Source organism: Tupaia chinensis, unplaced genomic scaffold (assembly GCF_000334495.1).
Source record: "Tupaia chinensis unplaced genomic scaffold, TupChi_1.0 Scaffold000069_1, whole genome shotgun sequence".
NCBI classification, from domain to species: Eukaryota; Metazoa; Chordata; class Mammalia; order Scandentia; family Tupaiidae; genus Tupaia; species Tupaia belangeri.
This window is the reverse complement of record NW_006159529.1, coordinates 1,518,641-1,544,868: the sequence shown is the minus strand read 5'-3', so window position 1 is coordinate 1,544,868 and position 26,228 is coordinate 1,518,641. Positions and strand designations below refer to the sequence as shown.

General features: G+C 45.7%; 1 protein-coding gene across 2 annotated transcripts in view; it reads right to left on the bottom strand.

The window, feature by feature from the left end:
- Positions 1 to 26,228, bottom strand: part of GFRA1 (GDNF family receptor alpha 1) — a 236,886-nt gene that overhangs the window by 28,281 nt on the left and 182,377 nt on the right. For both annotated transcript variants that reach the window (XM_006142220.2, XM_006142221.2), the window contains 3 exons: positions 10,701 to 10,810; positions 7,908 to 8,042; positions 4,069 to 4,250 (listed from right to left, as the gene is read on the bottom strand). In XM_006142220.2, the coding sequence (XP_006142282.1) occupies positions 4,069 to 4,250; positions 7,908 to 8,042; positions 10,701 to 10,810 (427 nt within the window). The remainder of the gene's footprint in view (positions 1 to 4,068; positions 4,251 to 7,907; positions 8,043 to 10,700; positions 10,811 to 26,228) is intronic.

The window sequence follows — 26,228 nt, the reverse complement described above, 5'->3', positions numbered from 1 at the left end:
ATAGGGTGCGTGCACTCGCCAGAAAGACAGAGAGAGACAGAGAGACAGAAAGCGAGAAATTACCTCCCAGAGGGGATGGCCACGCCACAATCCCTTCTCCTCCATTCTCCTGTCAGGATCTTGGGCACGCACGCACACACACCTGGCATGAGTTTAAACCACTGGGTCTGGGATTTGAACCGTAGTCGACTACGTGGGAGACCAGTGACATAGCCATTATGCTAACTGCTGGTCTCACGAGCTATATTTCTAATAACAGAAATACTTGAGTCTACATAGTTCATAAAGAACAGAAGTTTATTTTGCTCACAATTTTTGAAGTCTTAAAGTCAAAGGGCTCCATCTGGTGAGGGTCTTCTGGCTGGTGAGGACTCTGCAGAGTCCTGACACAGAGAGGTCACCACATACCAAGACTGAGTAAGAGAGTACCCATCTGCCAATTCCTACGAAGATTCAATCTCTGGGCGTCCCACCCTGATGACCTTAATCTTAATTACCTCCCCCAAACCTAATCTCTTAATCTCACAGTTGGATAGGTTTCACCCTCTCAATCCCATCACAGCTAAATTTCATCACATGAATTTTTGGAGAGGTTTTTGCTAAAGGGGATGTGTGCTCACCAGAAAGACAGACAGAGTCAGAGAGACAGAAAGCGAGAAATCCCCCCCCCAGGGGGGGGCCAGCCACACCGCAATCCCTTCTCCTCCATTCTCCTCTCAGGATCTTGGGCACGCACGCACACACGCCTGGAGTGAGTTTAAGCCACCTGGTCTGGGACTCGAACTGCGGTCGACTACATAGGAGTCCAGTGACATAGCCATTACACTAACTGCTGGTCCCTCACATGAATTTTTGAAGGAGACACCTTTAAACCTAGCATTGTCTATTCCTAACACAAAGAAAGAGCCTTGATTGTCCAAGAGTCATGAAACAAGGCAAATTATCCTGGCCTTGAAATTCAAATTCCTAGACCACTGGAGAGTTACTGTTATTTCAGTTGAGTCACCTGTCTGTTCCTGCCTCAGTTGTCTTACATGTGGAAAGGAAGGATGTCTGCCACTCCTGATTCATGGGGTTGCTGTGAGGAATAAAAGGGACAAGGCATGTTTTAAAAAATAAAACAAACTATACACGTGTCTGTGCTAACTCACACTAGTGTTCCCTAGCACACCTCAGCACTCTACCCTCAAGCAAGGTGAAGCATCACCACCCATCTATTTAAAGGGACCAACTGGCCAAGCTTGACTTAGAGACAAGCCTCACAGGTCACATTCTAAGGTGCCATTCTGCAATGTTTACTGCTGCATCTAATCCTCTCAAGTCTAGCAGCAAGGTCATACCCAGGACTCAATTGTAGACAAGGGAGCTGCAGCTTGGAGAAAGTGGTACATGTGCTGGGGCCATGATGATAGTGAGGACAAGATTAGGGGTGGGTGAGCAAAGGCTTGACTGTGTAGCCCATGCCCTTATCTCCTGTCTCACAGGTGCAAAAACAGACTCAGCAGGTAATAATCCTAGGAGTCAAGGTAAGGTTCAGTGGCATCCTTAAGGCTCCTTGGAACAGAAATGTTGTTTAGCTGCAAGTTATGTAGATACTGTGTGCACCACAGGGAAGGGAGGTGTGGCCACCCTTTATTCCTGGCCAGTCCTGCACCTCCATCCTCCTGTGCCAAGAAGTTAAATGGCAGCCATACGATAAATGCTCATACTTTCATGTTACTCTGCCCTTCTGTGTGTGAAGCAGTTCCTATCACTACCATAGGGAAAAGAAAGGCATGACTTCTTGGTAATAAAGCTTGTGGGGTCCTTGCTGTTGCCAGGGTAACCTGCAGTGGTACACAAAGACCTCCTTGCAAGGGGAGGTGGTGGGCAGGTCTGTGTCAGAGGAGAAGCAGTGGCTGTGTGGCCAGGTTGTGCACTGTGCCATGGCCTGCCCATCAGGAGCTAGGGTGGGAGGCTGTGGCAGGGCAGGGAACTATGGCAGGGGCTGTGGAAATCAGTAACACCTCCTATGGCTGACAGGCCCCTACCCAGCTCATGGTAACAACTCTCATTTTGTAGAGTTTTCAATGATTCCTGTTCTGAGGTGTCCCTAGTCATGTAGTCTGAGCTTCCAAAATTCCCTTACCTACTGAGTTCACTGAGGAGAGAATTTTTGTTTTTAGTTTTGAATGTCTATCCTTATGAAGTTTCCAAAAACACAGAAGGGACTTAGACAGGCTGAATGTTCTTTCTGCCACACCCTCTGTGCACGTAGAAATGTGCAGAAAAGAAGCTGGTCTTGGCGTGGTCAGGGCTGAACTTTTCAGAAACCATCACTGGCCTACCTCTGTCACCTTAAGATTACAGGGTCCTGTCTCTCATCTGGCTACTTGTCTTTACTGACACTGGAATGTGAGTGAACCCAAAGAACACAGAAGGCCAACCCAGGAAAAAGCAGGTCACTGAGAAAAAGCACCAGTCCAAGATGAAGAAGAGACTGCAGTCCTCATCTGACATTCGATCTGCCTCCCACTGACTGGGGGACTTTGCGCAAGTCCCTTCCCTTCTCTGCAACTCAGGGCCTTGCTGCAGGATAGGGAAGTTAGAGGCCATGGTATCCCCCAAACCTCCTCTTGGTCTGGCATCTCTGGACAGGGCAGAGATGTGAAGGCTCGGGAGGATGAGGAACAGTATGAGGAACAGCTGGTAGACCTGGGCTGTGTGGTGCCCCTATGTCCCTTTCCCTCAGTGTGCACCGTGTGAGTGTGTCTAAGAGTCTGTGTTGTGGATGGAGAACCAGGACAGAGACCAAAGCTCAGATGAGTGACATGTAGGTATCTGAGAGGAAAAGGGAAGACAAGAGGAGGGTTGAGGAGATATCTGGCAAACTGGAAGTAGAAAAAACGACCCTGACACTTTCCAAGGAACACAGTGGCTTCTAGTGAGCATTCCAGGGAGGATGATATGTGGTAGAGGTTGGGGAGGCTGTACCCCAGTGACACAAGTGAGGTGACAGCATGGTGCATGGCAGGTAGGCCAAGCTAACATCCTTCTCCAGTATGGCAGAAGGCGGAAGTCAACAGGTAGGTCACCCCTACTCAAAAGATACAGGGAAAACCCTGATAAGATTGAGGCTCTAGTGTTCCAGCCTTGGCTCTGTGACCCACTAACTCGACAGACTGGAGGGACAGCGGTCTCTCTCTGAGCCCCTCTGTCCTCAAGCAAAAGAACAAGGCTGCAATACAACAGGCACAGCATCTCTTCCGCAGCTGTCAGGAGGATAACACGCACCGAATGAAGTGTGGGAGAATACTTTGTGAACACACGGATATGTAATGTCTTGCCAAAGAGCTGAGTACTCATCACTATGAAAAATCAATAAAGAGGCAGAATAAACACTCCACTTTTGACTGAGGGCAGGAAATCACCATTTGTATGTTGTGGTTCTGTTCTTGCAGACCTGAATTAACCCCAAAGAAGTGTCCTGACCAGTCTTCCTGGCCTCTATTCACATGCAGGATTTTGCGAGGCAGCTTGGGGGCGCTCCCCGCTCCTCTTACACCCAAGTGCATTTGCTTTTGTTTCCTGAAGAGCAAACCCATCCGGGACTCTACAGGTGAGTCAATACTGCACTAGTAAGGCTGCCTCTCCATAAATACCCCACGCGATACTTAATTGGCAGGAATGGGGACAAACACAAGGGCTCCTTTCCTCTCAGCATGCTGCTGCTTTGCAGAGCACAGAACAAGTATAATAAATAAACAAAGAGGCAACCCAACTCTCCTATCCCACAAACAAAATGTTAGGAAGATGTCTGTCCAAACGCCCCGTCTTAGAGGTAAAAAATGAGGACGAGATATAAGTGCTTTGACCAAAGCCCTATGACTAGCAAAAGGCAGACTCGATTCCGTAGTCTTTCCCTTCACTGTACGCCATGTCGCAGTCTGCATTGTTACGCTTCGAGTGCAGTTTTAAGGATCAAACATGCGTGGCATTTGCCATCTACCCTACATGCATTTCAGAAAACGAGTCCATGTTCCCCCCAAAAAATGAGCTCCAAGAGGGGACTGTGGATGAAGTTCTCACCTGTAAATTTGCACAAGGTGGTAAAACATGTGTGGGGATTTCATTCTCAGACCCTGCTGGCCCCAGGGGTTTGTTCTTGACCCGGAAGGCTGTGGTGGTGGTGGCAGTGGTGGTCTGTACTGGAAGGGCTGGCTGCCACACAGTCACATCGGAGCCATTGCCAAAGGCTTGAATTGCATTTTCTGCAGTAAAACAGGAGGAAATCCAATTTCAAAGGCAAGCAGCAAATGTAACAGACAGGATATACACAGCCAGAGAGGCACACTAGAAATTCTGATTACAGCATTGAACTTCTCTGAACAAAACCCATCCATCCATCCACCCTGCTCATTCTAAGAGCCAGTCTTCGGGGTCAGGTGCTCAAATTTCAATTCCCCTCTTAAACACCGAACTAGATGCTTAGCTATGCTCCAAATGCAACATATATTTATTGTGTTCCTATTTACATGTCAGATGCTAGGCAAGATGCTTGCCCTGAAATACTCATCAGTCAAACCCTTTGAACCCCAGTCTTAGACCTATTGAAATCATAATTGTCCCATTTTCCAAGAAAAATCCTTTTTTTCTGTCTAAATTGTATACTAAAAGGAAATTAATCAATGCTTTTTTTTTTTTTTTAAGTCCAGCATTCCTAATCATGAAACTGAGACAACTCAGGGGCATTCACACTAATTTGGAAAAAAAAGAAAAAAAAATTATATAAAGTATTTCAAAGAAAAACGTACCCCAAATGTCATCAATATCTAGTGAAAATCTAAGGAAGATTGTTTTTTTCCATTTGTGCTCCTAGTCTTCCAAACAAAATCTGCATAATTAGATAGGAGCAGCCCTGTTTAAATGAAAAGTTTAAAATGTAAAACTTTAAAAGCTTATTACAATTTCATAGGATTAGATTGTTTTTATGGCAAGAGTAAATTGGTTGTGTTGCTCCCCTCCCCAAAATGAATAAAAAACAGTTTTTAATCAGGTCTTCCGGGATTTGGCCTGGATTTAGGGATTCTTTATTTCATATTCATTGTATAAGAAATCCAACTCTTCCATTTGGGACCTGAATGTGCAAATTGCTAATATACAACTCTTAGTTGGCATTTTTCGATATACAAGACAGAATAATTTAAGCCTAATCTTCCTCTTAGAAGTGACATTTTGTTCTAAAATTGTTATCCTTTAAGTTCAGCAAATTGGAAGCTTGTTCTCTACAACTTTACATTTTTTGGGTCTGTAAGAAACAACTTTAAATGAATAGAAATACATTTTCTGTTCCTTGCAACGTTATGTGGCTTAACCTGGTGGGTGGATTGTAGAGAAAGAAGTACATAGGGACCAGTTTCTTAAATGACCCCAGAACAACTCCAAAAACATCTCCTTCTTCTTGTTAAGACATACAGATCCAAGAGCCTCTTGCCATGTCACAAAACTACCTGTGCTCTCCCTAGCATGTCTGCCTTGCAACTTTGGGAGTTCATCTACTCACTTGCTCACCCATGTGTTCAAATGGTAATGGAATGTCTACCAAGTGCCGAGCACTGCTCTAGTGTAGACGTAGGACAGTGAGCAAGAAGCCATGAAGGGCGCAATGGGTGCAGGAAGCAATGACGTAAAACATATAGTACAGGAGGTGGTGAGAAATGCTTGGAGAAAAATAATACAAGGGTAGGAGCATAATCCAAGGGTTGCTGCTGGAGTACTGCAGTGGGGAGAGGGACTGAAATTCAGATAAAGTGATCCAGGGAGGGCTCTCGGTGAAGGCGACATCTAAATGAAGATTTGAGTGACAACAACTGAGACCTCACCTCCGCCTCCATCGCATCCACTCTTCCCTTTCATCTGCCAAGCACTTGGCTTCAAAACAGTCTCCTCCCCCATTATTAGAAGTGAACAGGTGGTTGGAGTTCGTTCATAATAGGGGAACTGGAACTGGGAGAGGTCTGCCATAACCTGAAGAGAGTTGACTTGGGTTTCTACGTTTGGGTGAGAAGCTCCAAATGCCAATTCCTTCCATTCTAAGGCTCTTGCAAAACACTAAATCTATAGCCCTGTGTCTTCGGTAGCCTGTACCCTCTCTACTCTCAGTACAGATGAAATGGCTGAAATAGTTTGACTGGCTCTGGACCTCTTGCAGACCAAATGCATTTACTGTTATTGAAAAGTCATTAGCAATAAGATACCAGATGATTTTCCTCTTCATCAAAATGTTATTAAGAAGGGACAACTTTAATTTCTCTGGGAGGGAGAAGTTTTCCAGCGAGCATGAGAAAAATCTTCTCTCACACTGACCTCTATTGTCATTGCTTTATCTTCGTTAAAACTTCCATTCTGCCAGAAGCGTGTAGGATGTGAAAAAGAGGGTAGAATCAAGACCAAATGAGATGTCTAAGCTGCAATTCCTCGGTACATCCAGACTTAACAAACGCCTCCGTACTTGAGACTAGTTTCACGGGTTTGAATTTCACTTAAGAATCCACAAGCTTGTTTTACTTTTAAGAGAGCCACAGCAGTTGATTTCAGCCGCATTATTGAAAACACCTAGTGAGCAAATGACTTAGAATTTTTCTTTTCAATAAAGGAAATAAGGAGGTTTTAGAATAATACTCAAAAGCTTTTCGGTGTGTATGTGGTAAATTGTTAGTTAACTCTTTAAAAATCAGTCACTCTACAGCCAAGCATCCTGGAGAAATTGTCACTCAAGGACACAGCTCTTCGAGGGGTGGCTGAACCTTGAATTCTAGAAACTTGGTTCATACTTTTCACTAGAAAGGCAGACCTGGTACCTGACTTCCAGGCCTATGTTCTTAGCCAACAGGCCCTTAAGTATCAGGCATGACCGAGGACTCAGGAGACAGGGGGCTGTAAAAGAATCCTGGGCTTTGGATCCTAGCTCGGGCATGACTGGTCTATGTGAATCCCGGTCTTTTATTCAGCTGGCAGACGAAGATCACAATGCCTGCGTCTCCTAGGCTTCCTAAGCAGATTACAACAAAGCAGATAATACATATACACACCTATAGAACGAGTTCAGACACATGAAAGGCACCCAATTAACAGTGACTGCCACAGAAGCGAGCGGAAATTTCAAGCATCCCAGCTGGGTTGCCGCAGATGCACGCACATCGTGGCGGACAGAAGAGACCTGGCACCGTGCTTTCAGTCTGATGAATGCCCATCGCTCCCTCTGTACATTTCTCTCTATCGCTGTCCCTCTGGGAAACATGTTTCCAAACTGCCTAAAGGACACTGTAATAATCACTGATTCTGTTTCCAAGCAGGAGCCCCCTCCCTCCACCCCAGTACTTATCTCGTCTCCCAAGATAATCAACATCCTGAGTCTCTTGGCTGCATTGCCAGTTTATCCCGCTCAAGAATTGTTGCTTCTCCTCTGAGCCAACCCCGAACATCCAAGGGGCTATTGATGTTAACATTCTAATTTTTCTCAGAGAGTCCTTGGAGGCCTCTCCCCAACTAATTTGTCTGAGCTTCTCACATTGTCTATTCTGCCCAGGTTTTAAGGACCTTTGGAACAGACTCTCTGCTGGTTGCCAAGATCAAAATTTGATCTGCGGATAGAAGTATTCTTCCCCACATAATGTGCCCTCCGTTATTTGAATCTTTTGCTCTCTTAGGCCTGTGGATTCAGAGCTTTGGCAGCGCCCCGTTCATCACTTACTCAGTTCTCTACTGCATTGCACAGTGTGCCAAAAGGAGCTGGAGTCACCATCACTGATCAGGACAAAGGGACAGAGAGAGAAAGAGAGATGGCGGAAGCACATGTAACACCTAAGAAGGGACAGCTTGAGCTCGGATAGGAAAACGTGTTTATTTCTTATATTTTTCAAACTTACTAAGGCATGTATTGTCCTTGAAGAAATTCAGAAACTTCGAGCACTCTTCCAGGTCATTCCCGCTGTTGTTGCAGTCACACCATGGAGCCACGCTGAGGCTGTTGGAGTCTATGTAGTTTGGGGTCATGACTGTGCCTGGAAGAGTAGAAACAAGGCATTTTATTCTTGTGTGACGGTATGGACTTTTCCACAGCCTAAAAAGAAGCAAATGTCCCTCCGACGTGGATGCACCATGGATAATTACAAACACTGGGCGGGCTGAGTGGGAAATTATATTAAGCAGTGCATTCTCTTGGCAATTTATCTTGAGCACAAAATAATTCACACATTTACTTTAAAAACTATAACGAAACTCTTTGAGCTGTACTTACGGTACTTTTCCCTGCACAAATGGTTATGTATGTCATGGAGTAGAGAGAATTAACTCGGAATGCAGTGAGTTGCCAAATCCTTTACATCTTCTGGAAGATGTCATTCATCTTCATACCTAGATAGGACTGGTTTTACATCTTTTCAGGGTGTTGAATCCACTTCCTTCTGAAGTAAATGTTTCTTCAGAGAAATCCAAGGGAAGCTTAGAAGCTATTGTGATGGGGGTCCCCGACATCCTGAACGTACAATCTCTTGCATTCCAGACTCTTGACTGATTTAAATAAAGTCTTCCAAGTGGTAGAAGAATTGGAAACAAATGATGAAAATTCTCTAAGTCTGTGGCTCCTCCAGTATTGTCTGTGGACCCTCAATAATCCTCAAAGAAATGCTGGGTGGTCCCCCCAGCTACATCTTGTGCAATTCATGGGTTTTCTGGTGAGCTCTACGCTAGCACACATACACGGTGCATTTACACGGAATGTAACCCAAATGTCTTCTCCTGGGTGGCTTCCACCAGGCCATGCCCACTGAAGCCAAGAAATCTTTTGTTTTTATATAGTTTGTAGAAGTATGAAATGGCAGGTGGTCAAAAGAAAAACTTTCTTTCTTTTCTTTTTTTTTTTGATAAACTCCTCTTGGTCAAAGGCATATTGTCTTTGCCACATATTCCTTACTCACATGAACTAGATACTGCCCCACTCTACCATTGTACTTTGGGGTGAGAACTTTAACCAACAGCTTATAAGGAACTCCTAACTTTGAGAAAAGAAAAAAAGCACCGAAACACTGAGTGAGGGGATGAAGGCCGCTGTATGTCTGGCACCATACTGGGTCCTTGACACATGGGAGAAATAGAATAAGCTTTGTGCAGAAAGAAGTCAGAATCCAGAGACACAGCACCTAGCACAGAGGACCAGATCCAATTGCAGCAGAGAAATAAATTCTGGTCTGTAGAATGCACTGCCTCTACCAGTGTTCATTTCACCATCCTCAGGTAGTAGGAAGGGTGGGCCGAGCCTAGGAAGGACCTCATGGAAATGCAGGTGGTATCTCACCCTGGCCCCTTGTGGGAGAGTAAATGAGCACGTCCACCTGGGAACACACAGGCTGGTGTTGACGGTGACTTACACCTGAGAGTGTGGCTTAGGTACTTACTATTTTCTTCTGCAGTTTTCTCTGAATTGTTTGTATGCCTTAATTACTGTTATTATTTCTGTAATTCCATAGTTGATACTTGATCCCTAGAAACTAATTTATTTAAGGAGAGACTGAATATACATCTAGAGTATTAAGGAAGGTACACTGATCAGTCAGATCAATAGAAACAGTGACCAACTAGAAAAAGGTATTCCCCACGGGAGCATAGGTATCACAGGTTCGAACAAGTTGAGAGTACCTACTGTGTCCTGCAATCTCCCTGCCTTAAGTCTCCTCCCTGATCTCCCCAAAGGCTCCTGCTCAAGACACTCTGTTGACATTTAGTCTGTGCTGTCATTCCTGGTGGGAGGTTCTTCCTGCTGCTGACGTGTCCGACCCTGACACGGAATGCACACTCTGGCCAAACCATTGCACTCTGACAACTGTGATTTCTCTCACCCTTCCAAGCCATCACCATGTGTTCCTTCTCAAATGCCAACTGCCAGGGAGCCCTGCTGCCAGGACTCTGCTGTCCAGGGTGTCTGGGATACCTGCCTTTCCACCTGCCAGCCCGTTTATCCTGGGGCACAAGTTCGCCTCACTCAGGCTCTCTTCCAGCTCAGGGGTGCCTCGTTTAATTGGGCTTGTCTTAAATGCTGAGCTTGCACTTCTTCTAAAGCCTTGGGGTCTCCAAAGACAGAAGCTTTAGGAGAATCATGTTTCTGCTGTGCCTATTTTTGGGGGCGGGGGGGGGATGGGGAGAAGGTAGCCTAAATCTCCCCCTGAACACTGGGAATTGCATTACCAAGAATATTAATGGTGCAAAAGACCCCGGTACTTAAGGATTTTATTTCCAAATGGCCATTTCTGGGAAACAGCTTTTGTGATTTCCTTAGACTGAGTGACTTCCAAGTTTGCTTTCTACAAAGTTCTCTCATTCAATTAACTCGCTTTGACTTGCTCTCTGCTTCCTTAACGAGGCTTTGTTCCCCTCCTTCTGTTCTGCGTGGTCAGTTCCCCAACTGAGAGGCTTCACACTCCTCTTGCACTCACAGTCTTCCTGCTCCTTCATAATCCCTGTTTCCTGCCTCTGCCTTTCACGTATCCATTATCCTCTTTCTTTTTCTTTCTTTTCAGGCAAGTCCTAACGGGCTGACATCAAAACCCCAGCACAGGGGGTTACTGGGAGCTTTTCTCTTTTGCAGACATCAGCAGGCTGCAGTGGAGAGTGTGGGTATTTGTTAACCGGCCTCTTCCCCCAGCCCCTCTTCTCCCCGACCTTACCAATAAGCCCCGAGTAGGCGAGGAGGCAGTCAGCGTAGTTTTCCTTTAGACAGCTGCTGACAGACCTTGACTCTGGTTGGCAGTTGGTAAAAAAATCTGCAAGGCGAGATCTACAATAGGAAAAGGGGGAGAAATGTGCTTTAAAACATTCCTAAGCCTCTGGACAGACATAACTTTACTCCTTTGCTGATATGCCTCTTTATACACACGCACACACACACAGGCACACACACACACACACACACACACAGAGGCACAAATACAGAGAAAACATCAACTACGAAAATATTGGCATCCTTTCTTACACAGCCCCCAAGTGTCCCTCCAGCCCTCGCCCACCTGTGTGTGCCGGCTTATTTGGAGAGAAGTCTTCAGGGCCTATAACTGGAGAAATCTAGAAGCTTTGAAGTTTCCATTCAATATTTATTTCTGACTAGACTTATTTGCATCGTTAGGAAATATGCTTCTTCACACACTCACGGGAGATCCACATTGGGAAAATATTTACTTTATACAGAAACATGTCCCTGGCATCAAAATAAGATCCTACAGCCCATCTGCTCCCATAACTCCTACTGGCTTTAAGAATGCGTATCTGTCTTATAAGTCATCTCTCATCCACCAGCCCAGGGATAGCGGCTGAGTCCAGACGAGGGGCACAGAGAGGCAGCTTGCCTTCCAGGAGTGAGATGGGTGAGGCTGGCCCTGGGCGCAGAGGGCCTGTGGTCAGAAGCCAGGCCTGGAGCGCCCACCAATCAAAGCACAGCATCGGCTGTATTCTGGCAACTCCCCGGAGGCCTTGTGGTCCCCCAGAAGTCCTGTGTGGCAGTAAAGTTGCAGAGACCCAGAAATGAAGAAAAGCCACACACACCAGTCTGGGGAGGAAGAGGGCACTTTGTGGCCAACTGGCTGGTTTTCAGTCTGAAGAGGGTATTGTTGGAGAGATCCCTGAATGAGAGCTGGGCCACCTCTGAGTCATCTCAGCAGACAACAGCTCTGTTTCTATGGAAGAACACAAAGGACTTCACAAGAATTTAAATTATCCGGCAATTATAGGAGACAATGGGAGGTTGTCTCAGTTTTCTTCTGTCTTCAGCTCTCTCCCTGAGTTGGCTGCTGACGACCCCAGTGCTGTTTTTACTTCTTTCCACCCAAGAAACTGACTTTACTTGCATACTTTATAATATAAACAAGCTGGGGCTGGCAGAGCTGAGCAGGGTAGGATGTGCAGGGATCACAGAGGTCTGTAAAAGGTTTAGAGGAAGCACATTATGCATCCCTTTCCTACACTTTTAACTAGCAGGGGCTTACAAGGCCTGATGAAATGATCTCAGCTCACAGTGCACTGCAAAGGCTGCCTCATGTTCTTGAGGGGTGGGTTCTCTCCTTGAACCCTTGTTAGCAGGCGTGTCCAAGCCTCCCTATCTGTGCAGATCTGGCGTGTTCAGTGTGTTCGGTGTGCCTGGCTCCCCCATGGCGAGTCCCCGGGACAGGTGCCGGAGGTCTGCTTTCTTTCCTTTGTTCTGCGCGACACTCCTCAGAGAGATCTTTTATAATGTTTCCCATGCAGGGCCATGTGCTGAAGCTGAGTGGATTGGCCAAATCCTCCAAATGAGGCTGTGCATGTGTACGTGCCTGGACCTCAACCACCATCCCTGCCTCGTTGGTGTTTTCTGACTTTAATTGAACGCACTGAAAGATATAAAACCTGGCGATTTTCTGTAGCCTGGTTACAGGATTTATTTTTCAGAGGAAATCCCTAAAGGTGGCTCAAGCTTACTCAACTGGCTCCAATGGCATCCAGCTTGGATTGAGTGTTAATTTCAGAAGAATTTTTCTGGTCATGAAAGTTAATGATCTAGTGGCACTGAGCTTCTAACTTTGCGAAGGCCAATTGCAGTTCAGGCAGCTGGGGCTCCAGTTCTGCACACAACCTGGCCGCGGAATGGCTCTTTGACAAGGCAGTCCCATGCTCCCAGCCTGTTCCCCAGAGATGGACGAAAGGTCGCTCTGTCTCCGTGTCTCCGATTCTTGCAGTCTCTCCAGCAGACTATTAACTGAACAACACTGCGATACGGATTACTGTCCTTCAGCGCAAGGCTAATGCCACCAGACTCATTTTGCTTAACAACCTCAGAATTGACTCACAATTGGACTCTGGAATGGAAGGCTAATTGAGTCAGTCTGCTGCAGAAAGCACAGCTCCGATCGGGAGAATAAAACTAAATACCCTGCTCTGAGCAGAACCCTGGACAGGCTGCTTAGAGAGGAGATCATCAGCACATATCCCAGCCCCAGCAAGAACACAACCAGCAGTTGGGAAGGGAGTTTCAATGTAAGAGAGTATATGCAGCACTGCTAAAACACTAAATCGCCACGCTCCTGTCACACTTGATCCATTTTCCCCTGACAGGGAAATAGGATAGTCACATGTGAACAGGATTCACATTTGACAGACAGAAAAACTGAAATAAGAAGTTTGAACAAGTGTTGTGCTGAGGCCAGCTCATTACTGGCTGATGGGTAAAGTTTAGAAGAATCTTGTGAGTTGATTAACATCACGGTGGTAACGCAGTGGTAGTTTGAAAGTGGCCATGGTAATCAGCAAACACTAGATAATCAGGGCTTTGAAAAGTTGTTAAATATTTGCCAACACAACTTTGTTTAAGAACTAGTGAGATGTAATCAATCCCACTGATTAAATATGTGCCGTGTCTCAGGGGTTGAGTCCCAGCCCTTCTGGGACAGACTTCTCTCCAAGATTCTCTTTGTGCCCAATGAAATAATGTAACACAATCAACCTCCAGTCTTCAGTACTTTTGAAAAACAAAACAAAACAAAACAAAACAAACAAAAAAACCAGCCTTCTTCCCCCACTCCATGGAAAGATTCTTCCCTTCTCTATCATCACAGTTCTCCAGAATCTCTTAATGTGTGCAAATGGTCACATGTACAGACAAAGCAGCTGGTCCCTGTCTGTCCCACTAACTCAATGATGTGTCCAGTGCTTACGATATAATGTTGAAAAAGACCCTGTCCCTGAACTTAAATAACCTACAGTCTAGATGCCAAGAGAAACAAGTAAAAAGATTAAAATAATACTGTGGTTTGTTCTTGATAAAAGGTAAGAAAGGCTGCTTATAAAAATTATACCTTAAGAAGGAAGTATTTGGCATATGTTACGTATGTCTTTATACACATCATATTCTTTCCTGAAAACTCTAATGAGGTACATACTATTATTTTATTACCATAATTTTTCACATGAGGAAACCAGGGCTTAGTAAGGTTAAAGCAGAGCAAAATGAAGAGAAGCAGAACTAGGATCTTAAACCACACACTCTCACTCTGCAACTTACGCTTGGAATGCTACTGGGTCCTCAGGAAAGTCATGATGCCTTTTTGCCCAGAAAAACACGTCAGGACTTTCCCGACAATCTAACACCTGGCTACAGAAGCTGGTTTCAAAAAGGCTGTGTGACATTGGGACTGAGATTTGAAGGACAGATAGGAAGTGTCAGAAAAAGGTAGAAGAGCGTATTCTAGGCAGAAGAAAGCAGCATAGGATAAAGTAATCCCCGTCATGATAATCCCGGGTAACAATTAGAGAGTGTATCTGCCAGGCACTGGTTGAAGCACGTGACACAGATTCTCACGTTTGGTCTTCACCACAGCCCTCCTAGCCCCATTTTACAGATGAGGAAACTGAGGTACAGAGAGGTGATCTGTGCCTTGGGTTGTAGAGCTTGATGATGGAGCTGGAATGTGACCACACAACGTGAGCTGGAGAGCCTTCTCCACACCACACTTAACACAGCGTCATCCAGAATGTTGCTGCTTATGCACGCAGAATGGCAGGGCCACAGCATGCAAATGGGAAGTGACAAGAGATGGTGCTGGTGCAATCTTGAAAATCCCTGACTGGCCTAAGAATTTGGAATCTGGGACCAGCAGATGGCATAGAGGTTATGTTGCTGGACCCCAACATGGCTGGTCACAGTTTGAGTCCCAGACCTAGTGGCTTGAAATCCACATTGGGTGCATATGTATGCGTGCCCAAGATCCCAGGAGGAGTACGGAGGAGAAGGGATTGCAGTATGGCCATTCCCCAGGGGTTGATTTCTCACTTTTCTTTGTATTGTCTCTCTCTCTAGCAAGTGCATGTGCCCCAAGGCAAAAACCACTCTAAAAAAAAAAAAATGGAATCTATCCTAAAAGATGTGGGACCCATTAAGGATTTTAAACAAGAAGTAGCATCAGATTTGCTGGTCTCTCTGTTATTCAGCAAAGACTTGCTCTGACTGCTCTAGCAGCAATGCAGAGAGCAGAAAACTGGCCCAACAGGTGCAAGGGATGGTTACATGGAGACTGGAATGAAGAACCAGAACCAATAATTGAAGGCTGGAAGGGGAGGAAGCAGGGAGCATGCACTAAGTGGAAGGTACCCCTACAATGGAAGTTAAGACTAAAGAGAGGAGGAGACAGAGTCAGGCGTAGACAACTCAGCAGATAGTGGTGCCATGGTAGGAAAGACAGGAGGATGGGTTTGCAAAGAGATCTGAGGTTGGTTATGGCTGTGTTGAGGTCGTGGTACCGTGGAGAACTGAGAGTCTCTGCTTCTACGTCTGTCCAGTCACCAGCCTGGGAGAATCTGTTATATGCACAGCCTGCATGTCCCTGCCCCCATCCACACACTTCTCCCTGCCCACCCTGGATTAGGAACCGTGCAGCAATGGTCCCGATGGCTTCCCCACCTGGACTGCTGTGATCCAAACAAGGAAGCTTAAATGTCTGGTATGGGATTAACAAAGAAACTCCACAATCGGATTTCTTCTGGAGACATGAAATCTCCATGACTACAGCAGTGATGAGTTCTGATTGTTTTTCTGAGAAAAACTAAAGGAAACAAATAAACTCCAATGTAGAAATGCATTGCCCTCAGTAAGAAAATCTCCCATCTCTAAAAAGGAGAAAAGAGCAAGAAAATGCCAAGATGGCCTTAGGAAATCTGAAACAAACAAAACAAACAACAACAACAACAACAAAAATCCCAGTGGTTTATGCAGACATATCATATTAAAGAAAGCACACTGCTAACTGGAAATAGAAAAATGATTATAATGATCAAATCCAGGGGATTCTCTCAAACAGCAGCTGGTCTTTTGACAGTGAGGAGAAAGTCATCTACCTACCTTTTTCTGTAACAGTTTAAGGAAAACGATGTTATGAAGAACAGGTAAAAACATACAAATGCCCAATTTAACTCATCCTGGATTATCATAATCCTTTAAATGTGTTTCCAATCTCACATTTGGACCAAGGCTGTGCGGTTGGCGGAACTGAGCCCTGCACTTTGCATCATGAGACCTGGAATGGGATCCAGATTCTGACATTAATTAGCCCAAGTTCCTGAGCATGTTGCTTAACTTCTTTGCTCTTGGATTTCCTTCACCTTGGAAATACACTCTATGGGACACTCAAAGCTTTCCAAGGAAAAAACAAAATCAAAACCCAAAACTGCTTGCTTTCAAAGCATTATTTTTTACTACTATTAATTTCCATTTCGCCATTACCCATGATGTTTGTGTCAAGGCATTTGGCTTCCTTTGAATCTAGAGAACAAGTTTTTCTAGCAGATCTCCTTATTTAATATACAATACAGCCAAGAGCCAACGAGGGTAAGCACCTGTTCACTTAGCTGCAGATGCCACCGACGGCGAGAGAGCTGCCAGCTGCTCGGACAGCCCCAGAGGGAAGACGCACAGAGGCTGGGGTTTTATTGAAGCCAGTTCTCCCTTGCTGCCCCTGACTAGACTGTTCTTCAGGGATCTCTCCCTTAGGTTTCTCTGACTGAGTTAATGTGGGAGCACAGAAGGGGCCAAGGGTGCAGGTGGACTGTGCATAGAGGGTGGCGATTCATCAATGAATTAGGTGCCCCTGTATGAACGGGTCTTTTGGACCTCACCCATACCCATAAAAGACTGCAGTACTTGACTACCTGGTAGAAGCCCAGAACTCTGGGTCAGGATCCCTGTATTAAAATACTTGTGTAAGAAATCACATGAACTCTAGAGTTTCAAAGTCTGGGACGTGAACTGTAGTCGACTACGTGGGAGTCCAGCCACATAGCCATTACGCTAACTACTGGTTCCCAAAACTTGCTTTTCTTAAAGTGTCTTTATTCTATGAGTTTCTTTACATAACCTAGAGTTTGAAACTCTAGAGTTCCAAAGTCTACAGTTCAAGTCATTTGGTTTCTAAAAGCTTCCCCAGTGGGTCAGTGAGAGGAGGTTGAGTATGACAGATGAGAGGTGAACAGGCTTGGGAGTGACACGTACACGCTTCTCACCCCCTTGAGGCTCTTATCCCGTAAAGTGTTATTTAAGTTTTCCCTGTCTCAGTTTCTTCACTTGGAAAATGGGGCCAATACTATGTATAGTCGCTTTAAATGGCTGCTGTGAGACTTAAATGACAATTACATAATGCTCCTTGCCTAGAGCGGAGAATACACCAGTTACCCAATGAAATTGTACTTTCCTCCCTTCATCTTTCTTCCCAATTCCAGGCTCATTTTAATGTTCAACCCTTGCTTCAAAAAACACACAGCATGCTCAACATAAAAAACTAACCAACAAATAAACAAAACACACACACAGATCTCAGTCCCTCTTCTGCCAGCCCTTACTTCATACACTTAGAACAGTCTACATCTATATAACCAAAGGCCTCAACTTCGACCAAAACCAATTTGAGAAGTCTGAAGCCAGGCGGTTATGTAAAGAAACTCATAGAATAAAGGCACTTTAAGAAAAGCAAGTTTTGGGAACCAGTAGTTAGCGTAATGGCTATGTGGCTGGACTCCCACGTAGTCGACTACAGTTCACGTCCCAGACCTAGTGGCTTAGAACTCACGCCAGGCACATGTGCGTGCCCAAGATCCCTAGAGGAGAATGGAGGAGAAGGGATTGCGGTGTGACCATCCCCCCTGGGGGGTGATTTCTCACTTTCTGTCTCTATGTCTCTCTCTCTGTCTGGCGAGAGCATGCGCCCTATAGTGAAAATCTCTCCAAAAAAAAAAATAAAAAGAAGAGCAAGTTTTCCCAGGAGCTTGAGGAAAAAGACATGGTTAAAAATGACTAAATATCTCTAAGTTTGTTAATATCTTATGATAATATCTTGTACCGAATAAAAGCCGTTTGGAAAACATGCTGCTAATATTAGACCAGAGACGACAAAGCTAGAACTCTGGAATGGTAATTGTCTGATATGGTGACACAAAACAGATTTTTCCTCTTTCTGTTTTTAGAAAACTGCCTTAGCCCTTATTCTCCAACAGCCTACTGGAGCACACATCTGGAAAGCATCCTTCAGGAAATCAGAGCCTATATTAGATACATTTTGCGGGGGTGTCATTTAGCCTGGCTACTCCTCACTCTGTGCTGTGTATTCTGGTTTCCTGGAGCCAAGGCCTTTAGTAGTTGCCGGGGAGCAGTCTGTGGACCTGAGAGTGAGAGTGAGGGACAAGCAAGCTATCATGGCACATTTGCACACCCCAGATGCCAAGGTGCAAAGCTCCTCACATCTCGTACTTACCAGCCCTCAGCTCAGGTTCCCACTTGTGTTGAGTTTATTAAAGCCTGGCCAATGGATGCAGTCTCGGTGCCTGAGCCAGACTGCAGCCACATGCTATTGGGAAAGAGCATCAGAAGGCCAAGAAGCCTTTGTTTTGTGTGACAGGAAGGCCCATGGCCAAGCAAATCCCTCAAATCCCTGCTCAGCCTCTTCCTGATCTCAGGAGGAGGCTCTGATCTATTTAACAAAACCCTGGGCGGCCCTGATCTCTGTTGCTCCTCTGGCTCTCTGGCCGCCCTGACTGCAGGGCTGATTTGCAGTGTGCCTAGCATGTGGATCACGGGAGGCTGCTATCACTGGGCTCCGCTCCTGGTGCACAGGGGCTCTGACAAAACCTCACCTACAAAGGAAGGGATTTCTGTAAAACAGGTGGAGTCCCATTATCTCAGTCCACGTGTCCTGCTTTGGGTTGCTCTCCAGGTTAAGGGGTCAGTGGAAGCAGGCTGCAGGGCAGAGAGTCAATGCTTCCTTAGCCTTTCTGATCACATTAAACTGCAGTAGCCCCCAGAGGGAAGTCCAGGTCGGCATCTGATCAAATGTCAGCATCATTCCCGAAGCCACCTTGCTGAATACTGACAGCCATCAGTCAACATCGCCAGAGAGGCTGACAGGGCTTGACAGCTACTCTCTACCCGGCAAATTTGAGAAGCAAGTCATGGTAGTTGGCAAGGGAATCCATTCCAAACCAGAGGGATTTTTGGCAGCCTCATGCTGCCCTTCAGCTAGGACTACCCCCTCCACCATGCTGCAGCCAAACCCAACGCACAAGGTGATGGTCACGTCATAAGCAAACTGTAAGCAATAATAGGGGCACAGAAAGGACACCACCTATGTCACATTGCCAGGGCAAATAAAGTTGTTTTGCATTACCCATGCTATGCCATTAGTGCAGAAAATCTGGCTCTGGAAGAGAAGAAATTCAAGGAGAAAAGAAATTGGAAGTTTTCTGGATGATGACATTATCATAGAGCTCTGATAACCAATAGTTATCTGACAGGATAACTGCAGGTGACAAATATGTTAAAAACTCTCCAAGGGTTGGGCCAGCAGTTAGCGTAATGGCTATGTCGCTGGACTCACACATAGTCGACCGTGGTTCGCGTCCTGGACCTGGTGGCTTAAAACTCAGGCTGGGTGTGTGTGTGTGCGTGCCCAAGATCCCGAGAGGAGAATGCAGGAGAAGGGATTGTAGCGTGGCCATCCCCCCTGGGGGGGGATTTCTCGCTTTCTGTCTCTTTGTCTCTCTCTTTTTGTCTGGTGAGTGCATGCGCCCTGTAGCAAAAACCTCTAAAAAAAAACAAACAAACAAAAAAAAAAAACAAAAAAAAACCTCTCCGAGGGTAAATTTTAATCCATTAAGTCACTTACATTTCTGAAGAGAAACGTTAAACTCAGTAAGTCAATTTTGTGACTTTTGACCACAAGAAAAAATACAAATCTAGATGTTTACCCAATCTTTCACCAGTAGAACCAGCCACACCTTAAAACTCCAGACCAACATGGTGTGAATTACATCATGTATTACACAATTCTGCAGGTACGTTCATCTTTAGGAACGAGTTACAGAAGTTGGCTCTTATTTCTCCTAGAACTCAAAGAAGCTCCAAATCAACTGCTCAGGAACCCTGAGCTGCAAAAGGTCACTGGCCATCACTTCCTTTAATTATTTATGCCCCCCTCTTGCTTCATAAAGAATATTGAGAGTCATTCAGATGTAACTGTGATGCCAGGGAATATATGTAAAAATTAATGAGGGAATTGGAGGCCACAGAAAGATAAGACAGAGGCACTATGTGTACAGTTAGTACAAAATTCACACATACCTTGGGGTTTGATAAAATTCCACATCTGACTCTGAGCCTCCTAGCAACCACTGGGAAGAGGGGAAAACTAACTAGTTCTGCAATTCATGATATTTTGAAATTTAAAAACAAGACAGATGCTTAGAAGGAAAACTACTTATGAGTAGGCAGAATACTTACATTTGGAGCTTCTTTGGCCCCCAAAGGTTTCTAGACTCAAATCCTAGAAACTGAGACTATGTGACCTACCATGGCAAAAACTACTTGCAGATGTGACTGAGGTTATGTCTTGAAGTTGAGAGATTATCCTCAATTATCCAGGTGATCTGAATGTAATTGCAATCAATGGAAAAGTGGAAAAAGGATGGGCAGATTGATATGCGAGAATGACTCAACTGGCATTGGCTGGTTTTGAAGATAAAGGAAAGGGCCAAGAAATACGGGCAGAGAAAAGGCAAAGAAATGGCTTCCCTGCTGAGGCCTCAAGAGGGAAGCCATTTCTTGGCCTTGGCCACACCGTGATTTCCACCCAGTACAACCCGTGGCAAAAGTCTCATCTACAAAACACCTTCTGTATAAGAATATCTTTCTATTAGATAAAGCCACCCAGTTGGTGCCAATCTGTTACGGCAATGATAGAAACTAAAAAACTAGTCAAAGGCAGTATACAGGGGGAGTTTTGATAGAACAGGACTAAAATTTCAATGCAACCACTAACCAACCATGATGTTATAGGCAAGTATTATACACCCTCTGAAACATAATTTACTCAGGTAGGATGACAGTAAGTCCCTCAAAATGTTACTGGGAGGACTAGATGTTCCTTACACCTGTGGGCAACCATTTCTGAGCCCCAAGTAAGGACAGTGCTGGTGTCTCCTGTTCTGCTTTAGACCAGCTCAGGTGGTCGATGCTAATCCTGAGACCCCCTAGAATGTCCCAGGCTAGAGAAAACCACACCACTATTTACTCTAGAATTTACCTGCTAATAACTTAGCATAGGAAAAGCCTTGTCCTGAAGTCACTGACCCATGGGTTCAAAGTCTACCCGTGCACAATGAAGTCACAATTAATAAATGGCTTATTCCTACCATTCTGAACAAAAAGAGATTGGTTTCTCCTGTGAGTCCTAAACCACTTGGAGTTGAGCAATGCCTTTTTTAGGTCACACCCCAGGAAACAGGTTAGGGCAGTGCTACAGGCCACTCCATGTGTCTCTGTACTGTCTGGTACTGATCAGGTGGTTTAAGCCTCAGGAATGCGCTCAGTTATGAAGGTGCTGTCTGGATCCTCGGAAAGAAGTGCTGAGGTAGGCAACTCATTGACTATACACATCAAGATGCTCAGGTGATGGCATAGAGGAAATGAAATCTAATTAGCTTAGAGAAACATGGGTACATTCTAGACATTATCCCAAATGCTGCTTGGCGTCCTTCGGTCAAACTTTGCTTCTCAGGGGTTTCCCAGAAGGTGAAAAATTAAAAGTGTCTAGGCTCCCCTGACTTGAATAATTTGCAAAACTCCTTCCCTTACCCTCATTCCTGAAGACAAGCATTAGACATCTCTGTAGTGCCTCCGCTCTACACTCCGGCTTGGCTGAATGTACCTCACACACATTAAAGGAGCCTTAGCCTCTAGGTGCCCTAGGAGGCGGAGAGGGCAAAGGGGAAAGCAAGCGGATGTCTGAATAGCTAACAACCTACACTTGCACAAACAAATTTTAAACAGAAACATGTATAAGATCCCCTATTAATCTTTAACAGGCTTGCAGACTTCCCAAGGAAAATTATTTTCAATAGTAAATATGCAGTAGGTCATTTTCCTCCCAGGCAAGTTGTTTTAAGGTCAACAGAGACTTTGAGCCTAGCGAACAGTGAGTCCCTAATATCTTCCTTCTTAGACAGGCATTGAGAATATCTCCACTGCCCAGGAGACAGAGAATTGTAGCATTAGAATCGAAAGAATAAATTGCCATCGGATGATAATTCCTCCTGTTTTGGAACACCCATAACTCTTCTTAGTAACGCATTCTGATGGGTTTACATTCTCTTATCAATAGCACCTACCCCCCCCCCAAGTTTTCTACATTGTACCTCAAGGTATCAGGGCTGCATTTAAAACTAGTCTTCCCTTTCTTCTTTCCAACCATTTCCATGGTTCCCCCCGCCCCATACACACACAGCATTTTCTCATAAACTGGCCCTTCAACCCCTGCTCCCAGCCAGGTGATCTCAAGGCTTATTCTGACCAGTCACTGTGATCTCAAGTGTCTCCGGTAAGCCCAAGTCCCCTCACGGGCTCTGAGCCCCAAGGAGAAGGTCAGTTTCGCCCTCCTGCCTGCATACCCTCTCCATCACTCCCTATTTCACATCGCTCCGTTGATAGATCTGCCTCCATCGTGAGAAGGCGATTACCTAGTATACACTGGGCACAAAGTGGATATTTGATAAATGAAGAAGTTAATGAATGAATCCTGGTGTGATACATTACGGCTCTAATCACCTACAGATCAATACTTGTCACGGACATCTTGGCATTACAGGTTAAGCGATGTAACAGCACAGACGAGAAGAAATGGCAGCCCAAGTCTAATTCCTCCAGACTCTACCTGGACAAGCTGCACTAACTTAGAACCTATCGCTGTGCCCAGCACTTCACAGGTCTGTGTCATGTAACACGCAATGACCTCTCTAGCCAGGTCAGCCTTATTTTAGAGTTGAGGACACCGGGACCCAGAAATGTCCCAACCAGCCCTAAGTCATGGAGCAGGTAGGAGTTAAAGCCAGAGTTTGAGAAGAAGCCCGAGTGTCAGGCTCATCCTCACCCACAGCACTGTGAGAAGAACTGCTGTTCAGCCATTTCAGTTCTTGGACTTCCGCTGCCATGTTGATGTGAATTGTGTGCTTGAGAAGCCCAAATCTGATTTAGGTGGATATAAGTGATCTTTACTAGGCCCAATAAAGTGTAATGACAGGGTTAGTGGGCATTCTTTTTGTCTAATAGTCCTTATAGTTTAAAAACATAAAAAAAATTATATCTGTGTGACTGTGTGTCGGGCCCAAGTGCAGTCCTGTGGCACAGCTGTGTGGAGAAGGCATCTACCCTCAGCCTTGCCTCTCTGAGCACCCCTCCCCAGCTTGTGTCAGTCACCCCCAAGGGCATCACAGAGATTAATAAGTAAGATTTGCACAAATCTGCATGCACACTAGGAAGTGGGGCTCCCCAAGGCAATACCAGCAGCCCCCAAACAGCCTTCCCTCACTGCAGGGATCATTCCTAAGGCCAAAGACAGGAAATACCTTGCAGAGGCTGTCCTGGCCAGGACCATCTTCTTCTTTTCTTTTCTTTTTTTTTTTTTAAGAATTATTTTATTTCACTTTATTTATTTATTTATTTGACCCGAGAGGAAATTAGTGTGAGAGAGAAGAGAAAGTAAGAAAGTAAGCAGCCAGGTCCAGGACTCGAACCGTGGTCGGCCATGTGGGAGTCCAGCGCCCTTAACCACCACACCATCTGCCGGCCCCATCTTCTTGATGGACTCCCCTGGAAGAGCAGATACTTTTTTAGCCCCCCTCCCAGAGCTGATGGGCATGAGCCTTGATGTTAGATTGAAGCCCAACTGCTCTGCTGCTGTTTCATCTCCCTCTGCATTTCGGTACCTCCTCCACAGGGCAGCGACAAGGACTAAACCCTTGACCCAGTACTGGGAAGAGCTCAGTGTCCCATAAAGTCTTGGATGTTTTTACTGCTCTCAAGGTACTTTCCCCTTCATCTGTCTCTCTCCAACCACAGCCCTATGAAATAGGTACAGGGCAGATGTCACTCCTCTTTCACATGAAGGAACAGGTACAGAGGAATCAGGTGGACTCCCCAGGAACCTCAGCCAGGAAGGCAGAGCTGTCATAGGAAAGAAAGTTCAGCTTGTTTCTAGAAGCACTTGAGGCCAGCCAGCACCCACTACTGCCCAAGGACAAGAAGCACCTTGCCTGGTTCCCTCAAGGGGGCGCTCTCCCACATGGGTTAGCCACTCTCCTGCACGGGTTGGCAACAGAATCCTGCGGACAGACAATATTTGGTGGCAACCTTTGTCCACTCAGAACACACCCCTTCCTTTCCTTTCTGGGTCTGGGGATGCTGAGAGGTGGTCTAGACAGACCGTAGCATCTGGGGATTCAGGACAAACTTGTAAAGCACCTCAATTTCATGGTACCCAGAGCAGAGATTGTTCATCCTTAGCGCTTAGCGCTATAGACCAGAACCTAGCAGTGGCTAGCAAAAATTGCACAGGGATTCAAGAAAGGCAACCAATCTTCGATTACTGTGGTTACTGAGCACCTACAGGAGAGATGCTGTGTAAGGCAGTGACAAGGCAGTGACTGGCTGCAATGGGCCAGAGACAAAGATGAAGGCACCGTCCCACTGGGACACAGAATCCACCTTCTCACCACCTGCATCCACCACCTTCCCTGTCCTATGACCCATCAGTGAGCTGAGGGGTGACACATAGCCCTGCATGCTTGTGTAGGCCAAGGCTCACGGTGACCTTGGCTCATGGGATGACCGTGTTTTTGAGTCTCAGACATATTGTGTGTATCTGTTTGAGTAGTCTGCATCGTAACTCTCCTATAGGTCCTGATTCTAGACCCCTCCCATTTCAGGTTTCCTCCTGATAATTAAAGATGCTTCCACATGGAAACGGGGACAAAGAGAATAGAGTTAAATATGTTGGCTTTTCTTATTTGAAAAGCTCAGATCGGGACCAGCGGGTGGTGTGGTAATTAAGGTGTTGGGCACTCCCACATGGCCGACCACGGTTCGAGTGCTGGACCTGGTGGCTTGCTTTCTCATGTTCCCTCTCTCTCTGTGTGTGTCTCTGTCCAAAACTTAGTAAATGAATGAATGAATAAAATTAAATAAATAATGTAGAAAAAAAAGAAAAGCTCAAATCGAACATTGCTCTGTAGGTCATTCTGGAAGTAGGATTTCTTTTCAAATGATTGCCCTGAGCCCTCTGTATTGCTTTGTATTTTAAAGCTTAACTCAGTCAAACTGATGCCAATTTCGGGCCAAGGTCAGCCTATGAACTGTCTTCTTCCTCATGTGCAGTGAGGGCAAAGCTCTGACAGGCACTGGGCCTGCCTGATGGTGTGCCTGCCCAGGCAGTAATTAGACAGATACATGGTTGCCATGTCTTAGTATCCTTTGTGTCTGAGTAGATACTACCAGGTAACAGAGCCCTGTACAAGCCCCACAGCCTTCCAAATAGAGCCTTTTAAAAAAAATTATTGTCACAGGGTGTGTGCATTCACTGGAGAGAGAAAGAGAGAGAGAGAGAGCACCTTCTGTAGGCCATGGTAATGCTGCAATGCTTTCCTCCATTCTCTAGCCTGTCCTGTCGGGATTTGGGGCATGCACACACATAAGACTGGCTTTTTTTTTTTTTAAGACACCAGGGCTGGGACATGAATCATGGTCAGCCATATGAGAACTGGGTCCCTATCACAGCATTTGACCACTGAGCTGTGGGACCAGCCCTAGAGCTCAATCTTAGTGCAGTATGGAAAATTCCTAAGTGTTGTCCCTGCCCGTGGTGGCTCTGACCACCCAGGCTCGTATGCCCTCCCCATCCTTCCATCCCCCACACGATAGTCCTAATACCTGCTATCCTCTCCATGTCCCCTCTGGAGTCTCAGTGTCCAGCAATGCCATCTGGTGCCTACTACTTCTCTGTCTCACCTTTACAGACCCCTTTGAGAGCAGGGTGAGGCCATCAGCTTAGATCACCTGGACAATGTCCCCTAAGGCAGTGGCTCTCCAAGTGTGGACTAGCAGCAGCAGCAGCATCACTGGAAATGCTTTAGAAATGCAAATTCTCAGGCCTCACCCCAGACCTTGGGAACCAAAAACTGATCCTTATGGAGGATAATACTGGAAAACCACTATCCTGGAGCAATGGCACCTCTGAGAAGTCCCTAAGCCCACCCTTCCTCCCTAGGCTGTGCCAGCTGAGCCCCAGGAACTGTCTCTGCACACACAGTTAGTGCTGATGGCTACCTCGCCCACCTCTTGGGGATCTGGCACTCCACTCCTGCTG